General features: G+C 26.4%; 1 protein-coding gene across 1 annotated transcript in view; it reads left to right on the forward strand.

The window, feature by feature from the left end:
- Nucleotides 1-5,703, forward strand: part of LOC550921 (ubiquitin-like protein 3) — a 69,249-nt gene extending 63,546 nt beyond the window's left edge. The window contains exons 3-4 of the mRNA XM_623362.6: nucleotides 2,039-2,203; nucleotides 4,405-5,703. Of these exons, the coding sequence (XP_623365.1) occupies nucleotides 2,039-2,203; nucleotides 4,405-4,469 (230 nt within the window). The 3' untranslated portion in view covers nucleotides 4,470-5,703. The remainder of the gene's footprint in view (nucleotides 1-2,038; nucleotides 2,204-4,404) is intronic.
- The last annotated feature ends 4,485 nt before the right edge of the window (nucleotides 5,704-10,188 follow it).

The raw sequence follows: 10,188 nt of genomic DNA on the forward strand, positions 1-10,188 counted from the left end.
ACGTGAAGCATGAAAGTACCAGAATTGAAAACACTCGCAGAAATATATAGACCATAAAATATCGCCATCTATCGTGAGATATATCAAAAGCATGAAGTATAATTCAATTAAGCATGGTACAACGCGAGATGGCGAAACGAGCAAAGCAAAAATTTCGAAACCAAACCAGAAATTTGTTAGCATAATTTATTATACCATGAGATTTGCATAAAAATTACGCTAAAAAAAGAGAAAATACTAAAAACAAATTGATTAACGAGAGAGAAGTTTCAAAACTATAAATATCATTTATTATTTTTGTTATTTTCTATGAATGCCTTGAAAAAATAATGTGAGTATTATTAATTATATATTAAAGAAATAAATAATATGTTTATATTTATTTAACAATAAAAGTACAGAATAATAAAAAACAGATTTTATAGAAATTAATTCATTAATTCAGAACGACATGTCAATGCAGTATTAAAAATTTTTTATAGGTTATGTTAGTACTATTTTACTATCGCTATTTCTTGTTTTTTAAAAGCAAATAAAATAATATTATTTATAATAAATTTAAATTAAAAAAAATACAAGATAAAATTCTTAAAAATCTATTTTCTATTTTAATCTACAATTTTATAACAAATCTCATTTTAAATTATTTTTATTATTTACGAAATATAAAGCATTCTCGTAGCTTATATATATTAATATTAAGCATTATATATATTAATCTTGTATCAAGAAAAAAAAGAATTAGACTTACTTATTTCCATACTGCAAAAAGTGAATCGAGTGGATTTTCATTCTTTTAAAAAGCTTGTTTCAATGTAAATCTTCTCAATACTTGAAAAGTAACCCGTTTAATATTAAAATGTATTCAGTGACCGCAACATCTCTTTTACTATCTTGAATTGTCGCGTTGGAATTAATTTTAGTTTTGAAAAATACAAAAAAGAAATTACACGAGAATTATTATTGTTGGTATAGTTATTTTAGATAATATTCCCCCAAAATTCGATAATTAATTGCACTAAGTTCTCGATATGTTTGATCACATTATTTGATATAAGAGAAAATCTTTTTTTATCTTTGAATACATTTTATCTTTAAATATATAATAATTCAATTTAGCATCATTTTTTTATCTAATGTTTTATAAGTAATATATATAATATATGTTTTATAAGTAATAATAATATAAAAAATATATTTTTATTAAATATATTATAAAAAATATAAAAAATAAATTTAAAAATGAATTTCAATAATACATATGACTTTTCATATTTTCAATCTATCATGATGTTTTGATAGTACTATATTTGAAAAGTTAAATTAAATTTTAATTTAAAATTACAAAAAATATAAATTTTTATGATAAATATTTTTAATACATATATTTATACAGAGAAATGTATACAAAAATATTTTTTCTACAAAAAAATAAAAATATTATATAAAAAAATATTATATAATATTAATATTTAATATTTAAAATGTGAAGATAAAAAAGCATAAGATAATTTCTATTTTTCTAGTTTAACATAATTACTAAAATTTTCACAGGCATTTTTAAGAAACACAGTATAACATAATATTGAATTATTTCTATTTCTTATTTTTCAATTTCTTCTTCTTAATTTCAATTTCTTTTTCTTACTATTATATATTCATCACAAATTTTCAAGAAATATAATTAGATCACGTCATAATCTTATCTTTTATGTCCACAATAGAATCTTTCTAAATCTTTTTGCGCGCCATTTCGTGTTTTACATCATCGACGAATTAAATTCAGACGATGAACAGTAAAAGTCGAGAAAATGAAATGAAATTTTTACCAAAAAGCGATTGATGAAATTATCAAAGTGAAATATTCTCGTATCCTTTCCATAAATATAAATCCTTTCCAATGGAACTGTTATTTTGTTATTTCTTACTGTTATTTTTTCTATCATGTCATTGTCCCACCAATGGAAAATGCTGAAAATATTCGAGGCAAGGTCGTTTCGAGATCTTACACGAGGTTTCTATCTCTTTGTCTTTTCAGACTGGGCGGAAGAGGCAGTCGCTAAAGCGGAGATCCTGCGGTTAATCTACCAGGGCCGTTTTCTGCACAGCAATGTCACGCTCGGTGCTCTTGGGCTTCCTTTCGGGAAAACCACGGTGATGCATCTGGTCCCACGAGAGAACCTTCCCGAGCCTAATTCTCAAGGTAAATCATCGACCAGCCATCTTCTTGTTTATCCTGTCCAGGAGAAAAATGAAAGGCGCAGCTTTGGCCAGGGGAAGGAAAGCTTTTATGTTCCGAACCAATATAGAGTCGCGATTTAATCCTTTAATGGTGGATTCTCTCGAGCGAACATAGCTGGCTAGAAGAATTTTTAAGTATCCTTACTTTTTGAAATAATTTTAATATCAGTTATGCATTTAGATTTTATTATTATAAAATCAGGTGAAAGTTATTGTTTTTTTTTTTATAATAGAAGTATATATTCTATGCAGTATCATATTAATTTCTTTAAAGGTTCTTAGATGGTATCCAAATGTTGATATATCATCATATTTGCATTCATGATAGTTCCATCTTTCTGTTTGACATCGCCTAAAAATTATTTAGAAATTATTAGAATGATATATTTATTTGATAGGATTCAAAATGAAAAATATGTGATATTATATAAATAAAAAAAAATAATCGAAACAAAAGAGATCAAATAAGATTATATCATTATCTTTATGCTTATATTAATATAATAATCCTAATTCTATTTTGATGTTTATAATAAATTAATAAATTATATATATATATATGTATATATATATATCTATTGTAAAATACAATAGTGTATATATACCGTGTATTTTAATATTATATAAATACTAGGTATTTATATAATATTATTTTATTTTCTTTCTTAATATTTTTGTTATTTTTTAAATTTAAGAAACACGCATCCTATTTTGTATGGTTTCTCATCTACTATATACTTCATAATATGAGGCATTATCAAAATGAATCAATATTTATCGGATATTGTTATATGAGAGTTATAAAGTTAAGGAAAAACCATGAATATATATAGTTATTTTATTTTATTATACATGATTCATGTGCCTCGTGGAATAAATATGCAACATTATTTACACAACATATTGTTTTTCTTTCTCCATACGGTCTCGTTAATCCTCTATATATATATTCTATGTGCACTCGAGATAACAACGATTTACTTTTTCATTCCCTACGGTTACTTTATAAATTATATTATATTATATTATATTCCATTTTTTATCTTTTGTTTCCTTGTTTTTTTTTAACAGATTTTGCAAATAGATTTAAAATATTAGAGATTTTAGAGCTATATTTATTTACAAATATTTATATTTATATATTTATTTTACAGATTTTTTTTAAAGATATTTATTCCAATCTAATTTTGTTTTTATTAATTTTTTTTTTGTATTTTAATTAAAATTTCATATATATCTACTATATCATCTAAACTTGAAATTACAAGTAATATTATAAATTTATTTATCTTTTCTAAAATCAATAATTTATAAATATAAAAAAATATGCAACAAATATTTATTACCAACATTTATTAATATCATTTATATATTGATTATTCAATATAATAAATTATAATATCCAATATTAGCTAAAGATCCCAATCTCACTTTTGCTAATTACAGGTCTTCTGCCTAATGGCGGATACATGCACATACCAGCCCGACAACATTCTGCTTCCTGATTATGATTAACAAAATCTTCCAAAAAAAAAAAAAAAAAAAAAAAAAAAAAGTAATAGTAAAAACAAATCCCAAAGTGTGTCCATGTCCGTACAATCCAAATGTCCACGATCGTCGTTCCTGTACAACCCAATCTCTTCGCGATCTTGAAAAAGAAATTACGTGGCAGAACTCATGGTACTTAATTGCTGTTTACTTCGAGGTATTATCTTTGTTATTGTCGACGACAAATAACTATTTATGCTCGGTAAACACGACAACTTTGTAACGATACTTAAACCCGTGTTTCCTCCTTGACGAGAAATGAAAAATAGAAAGAAAAGGGTTCGCGTGTCTCGGTTTATAGTCTGTTGGCGGAAGTTGAGGACAACGCGCACGCGAAAAAGATTCACAACTCGCTACTTTTATGTCACATTTAATCAGAAATAAAAAAAACGTGTAATACTAAAAATTTTTAAATATAATCTATCCATGTATTTTTCTACTTGGTCTTTCCTTTTGTATTTTTATTTATAAAAATTTCAGAATAACGGTATAATTTATGAAATCTCATCATCTATTTTATTTTTTTTTCAACTCTCTATACAAAATAATTGTTTCAAATAAGAGATAATTTTACATTGTAATTAGAATAACAAAACTATTATTTCTCTGTTACAGATCAGAGGCAAAAAAGTAAAGGCGGCGGGAGTAGTTGCTGCTCAGCTTCCTGTTGCATACTTTAAAGAAAAGAAAACTTGGCTGCCCTGGATATATTTTGAGGTCGTTCCGTGTGAGAGCCAGCTCCCATATTCTTCAAGCTGAGCCATGGTTTCTAAGGTTTCGACGCTGGTGTATCATTGTTAGTGGCTGAGCCTCGTGAGCATTGTAGCAAAGCAAAGTTGTCGCATCCTTCGCCGATTCATCTAAATTAAAACAAAAAAAAAAAAAAAGGATTTATTTTGGTTCATCTGCAACGCACGCTAAAAACATCGTTCACCGTCCCAAGTGAACAAATTCTGTCATCATCAGTCTCTTGAAGAGAAAAAAAATATAATGGAAAATTTCAAAGCCAGATTTATATGTCTATAACATCGTATAAATTCTAAAAAGAAATTGTAATGTAAGCCAAACAACATAATTTTTACATGTTGTTTTATATTTTGTTTTTTGGTAATTGTGTATACAAAGATCTATTTATAACTTACATCGCGTCAGAGATTGTCAAGTTTTTAGGCATATCGATGACCTGGTTCGACATTGGAACACATAATATCGAAAACGCCGTTCAGCTTTCACAGTCCAGAAATCAAGAGGAAATTACGTGTTTCAAGGAACATCAACGATCATCCTGTTTGATTCGTTCGCTTTTGCAATTTATTATTAATTATATCACATATAAGAGAACATGATTCTAGTAGAAGATGAATTCCTCATCAGAAGAAATAGGATGTTAAAGCCTTTCAATGAAATAGGGGTTGAAAATACGCTCTGTTGAACGGCGCTATACGATGCTTAGAATCTCAACCACTATTCGACTATACTGCAGCGTTAAATAGTAATTATTATTGTAGACAGGATCCGTGAATGTGTTGCGTATGAATGAATGTTGCATTTGAAAGATCAATGGAGAGGAAGAAAGAGTGTGTATATGTGTGTGTGTGAAAGAAAGAGGGAGAGAGAGAGAGAGATAAATTTATGTTGTGATATGCAGGTAGTGAATATAATTATATATTATACATACTATTATTAAAATTATATATATATTATATATATATAAAATTATATATATATATATAATGGTATGAGACATGTTGACACGCAGTTAAACTCTCATACACAGGATAGACTTTATTAACATGAATTTAAAGTAATATTATGACGCCACTTTGAGAGTTTAGTATTCTGGAATAAGATTACAGAGGAAAAAGAACATTGGATCTCTAATGGTAGTTATGATTAAATAAACATTCAAATATATCTCCTGTTAGCTCCTTTTCCCTTATCCATCATTATTTCCCTCTTCTTTATATATTCTTATTCTTTTTCTATCTTTAAAATTCGCACGTTTTAATTCTCTTCTCTTTTCTTTCCCTCTTTTCCACTTTATTCTGTTTCTACCCGTCCATTTTTTATTGTTCGGGCCTAGAAATGTTCATAGACCCAAAAGATTAATTCATGTTATAGGTGAGATATCCAATATCACAAATATTGATTATAGTTAGGTCCAACCAAACCATTTTATGATAAGTTGTAGCCTATTCTTACTCAACTATATTACTGTATAATGTATGACTCTTACCAATGCATAACACGTGTATATAATATATATATATATATATAATGTTCTTATTTAGTGAAATTCATCGTCAAACAAGCGATGATCAGATGTTTATTTAATTTATTATCGTATGAAATGTCGACAAATAATGTGTTTTTTTTTTTTGCACGTTCGAGATAGTCTGTATCTGCTTGACTCGTATCAAACCTGTGTTCTATATGAATTAAACTTGATGCTTGTGTTTTTCGATGATTACAAACATTTTCTCTATAAAAAAAATTTTAAAGAAAAAAAAGTATAAATCATTGTTAATTCTAAATATTCTTTAAGATTTGTTTATCGAATCTCGAAAATTAAGAAAAAAAATTTTTATCGTGTTGTTAAATGATATTAAAAAATGGTGTTATTAGATTAGATGTATTTTTTTTTGCTCATAAATATTTGTGTATTGAATGTGTAATATTTTTAATATGATAAAACGTGTATATTTCACAAAATTACACTACTTACAGAATTGGTATGCTGAGTGCATGCAGATACGATTATAAGTTTATAGGGATGATTAATAGAAGTATTTAGTATCTAAATAGGTTTTTAATATACTTCGTATATTTTTGCTATCGATTTATCAATCAAGGTGTCGCTGTTTTCGTTTTTGTTTATATTTTCTTTTTTTTCTCTTTTATTTACGTACTATTAAGAGATAGATTAGCGGTATGAATGCTGTTTATAAAAATAACAAATTGTTTAGTGAGTAAGTCAAAAAGTTGCGATAAACACATCACACACACATACATACATATACACATACACTTACACACACACAATAGGTACACACGAGAATGTGAATTTCAAAAAAAAACACGATGTTTGCTATGCATACTTTTTGAGGTTAGTTAATGATCGATATTATCGAATCCGAGTAATAATCGTACGCTATAGAATTCTTACAGGCGAATCGATTTCCATTTATTATTCGATCATAAGGTAAAAATTATGTGTATAAAAAACAGAAAAAAAGAAAGAATATACTCTGTAATAAGCTTGCTGCACAGTTCCTTTGACGTTACAATATTACTTTAAAATCTTGCGAAAGAAAAAGTAAAACGTGTTTATTCAAAACACGAAATGATAGTGAAAGAAAGAAACAAAATAAAACTCTGTTGAAATTAATAGTAGGATAACTTTCCTTTGCGGTGAATCGTTAGAAATTTTACCTCGTCTATCGTAAGAACTATTTTGAGCAATGTGACATGATAAAAAAATTTAGTGCGATATATTCTTTGTATAAAAAAAAAAATATTCGGATTGGAAAAATATTCGGTGACGAACAACCATCTTTTTCAAAAATAATGTTTTTAAGATAATTATCCTTCATACCACCAATTACTCCATCTCTTTCTCTCTATATCTAAATATCGATATTCGTTGTTTTCTTTATGTTCGTCATACCTTACGAAGATCTCACACTGAACGCAATGAGAATGAAAAAAAAAAAAAAAAAAAAATACATATGGTAACGTACCCACCACAACTAGCAAGTATTAAAAGGAAAAGGGAAAAAAAATTATGAATGCCATGGAACTTCTAAAAGATCATGAGGAAGCGGGGTTAATTTAAAAAAAGAACAAAAACAAAAAAACAAAGAAACTGTAATAGTGTATTATATTATATAACTATACGCCTGATTCTATTTGCTGTTTAAACGAGAAAGATGATAAATGAAAATAAAAATGGTATTCTTAAATACAAAAAAAAGTAATAATGGTAATATTAATAATAATAATAATAATTATAATAATAATAATAAATAATTAATAATAATAATAATAATAATAATAATTATAAACAGTCTATGAGGAATATAACTTACACACACTTACATCATATCAAAATTTCTAGCAGTTAAGAATCAAATCATAGATTTATTTCTACACGCGTTTGTTCCAGTGAAGTATACGCGTATTAATACCATTGTACAAGCAACGTACAAAAAGTTTTGATTCTTCATTGATGGCATCATGTGGATCTTAATCGATCTTAATTATATAAGTTGGCATTAGTTACGATGCAAATCGTATCATCGAAAATTGTGGACGATCCTCAATCCATCTTTCTTCATGTAAAATGAGCTGATTACAGGTTTTCATGACATAATGTAAATTATGATACTATACGATGGGATTGAAATTATTGTAATCATCGAAGCGAGTTATATATATTGATACATCAAGATGAGCATTATTCTATTTGAAACTCGAGCATTTAAAACTTATTTCTCCTTTTGTTCAAGTATAACAAACGTATATTTTCATTATGAAGAAGATAATAAAAAAAAAAAAGGAATACGATGATGAAGAAGAAAGGAAAGCTTAATTCCGTTAAAAAAATGAAATATAAATTATAAGCTCGTATATAATAACAAGATGTTTTTTTGTTTATGAATCGAAAACCGTAGTCAATTCAGTTTACTTAAAAAAATTTAATCAAATACATATATTGGCGTTTCTCATCTCTCAGATAGAGCATTGTTATTGCTAGTCAGACAGATTTTATTAATCGTGAGAGCATATTGGCGGATCAACGAAATGATAATAATATATGTATTAATTCCACAATATTTCAAATATATTGTAAAGAATGTTATAATTTTATTGCTGTTTCGAAAAAAAAACATAAACTTTTGAAAGATCGTTGTAAATGTATCGAGTAAATTTCAAAAAAATCAAAATGACATAAACAATTATTACCCGCGACAAAAAAAAAAAAAAAAGAAAAAAGGAAAGAAATAATTGAAATCATAAAAATTAAGCTTCGTGCACAAACATTCCAAAATTAAAAAGAATGAGCCCCCCTATCTTCGTGTTTAAAAATCCTTATCCTCCTGTTTTAATAAATTATCCTATTTAAGCAGTGTTATAAAGAAGAGAAATCATATTAGAGATTCCGTGTTGTTCGATGTTAAAAAAATAATCGTAGAACGTTACGATGTAATCGTATTCGACGAAACGATTATAATTATATGGCTGAAAATAATTTAATCACATGAAAACATCGTGTGTGATCTGCCCCTCATACATATGTGCACATAATCTTTATTGACGTCGAGATTCACGATTTAACAACAAAGAAAAAGAAAAAAACAAAAAAAAAAAAAGAGAATAATGAAATGTACAAAGCAAACTATAATTTTATACGGAAATCGGGATATAATGATTTTACTTTAGATCTGTGAAATGAAAAATCGTACATGACAATTGAAAATTCTACTTTAGAACCAAATGACATATTATTGTATAAAATTATTCTCTGACAACTCTTTAAACTCTCTTCAAATGACAAATAATCCTAATTCTTCGTTGCTTTTATGTTTGCAGTTTAAAAACAATATTTTTCTAAACGAAAACTGTTTCTATTCATGCGATACACATATACACATACATACATACATACATGAATGCGCGAATTCGTGAATATCGATTTTGAAAAAAAAAAAATGCATCCATGCATTTTGAATGTGTTTTGGTATCAAAGAGTTTGGTATCAAAATTTAATATCAATATGTAATATATATATTCATTCAAATTGATAATCGATTCTTTTTTTCTTTTTTTTTTTTTTTTTTTTTGTTTTCAAAAAATGATTCATCTTTTTTTTTGTGTGCGTTCAAAAGATATATTTGAAAGAAAATTTGAAACAACCGAAAATTAAAATTTACTTTGTACGTGAATGTTTAATTAATTAATTATTTGCTCTCAAAGAAAATAGTTTCGAACTAAAAATATTTTTTAATCCTTTAATAAGAAGGAGATGTATAAAACATTTTCAACTGGCCGTCCTACATAGAATATGGCGAATGTTAAATATATTATTTGAAAGCTATCCTACGAATTGCCATAACTTATTGATGCGTGTAAATTATATACAAACGATTCAACTTATTAAAGTTAAAGTTCTAACGAAATGTAACACGCAATAATTTTTGTAGATCATATGTTAATAAAACTGATGTTAATAAATTCTTCCATAAATTTCTATTAATTCGAAAATAAAAAAGAATTGAAAGAGGAATAGTAAATTGAAATAGTAAATCTAATTAAAAGAGAAAAAAAAAATGTACTGATGATTAATTTACAATATCTGCGTGTTAATTTATTCAAATGTAATAGAAATGTTGAAAACGA

The sequence above is a fragment of the Apis mellifera genome, linkage group LG6, assembly GCF_003254395.2.
Source record: "Apis mellifera strain DH4 linkage group LG6, Amel_HAv3.1, whole genome shotgun sequence".
Lineage (NCBI taxonomy): Eukaryota > Metazoa > Arthropoda > Insecta > Hymenoptera > Apidae > Apis > Apis mellifera.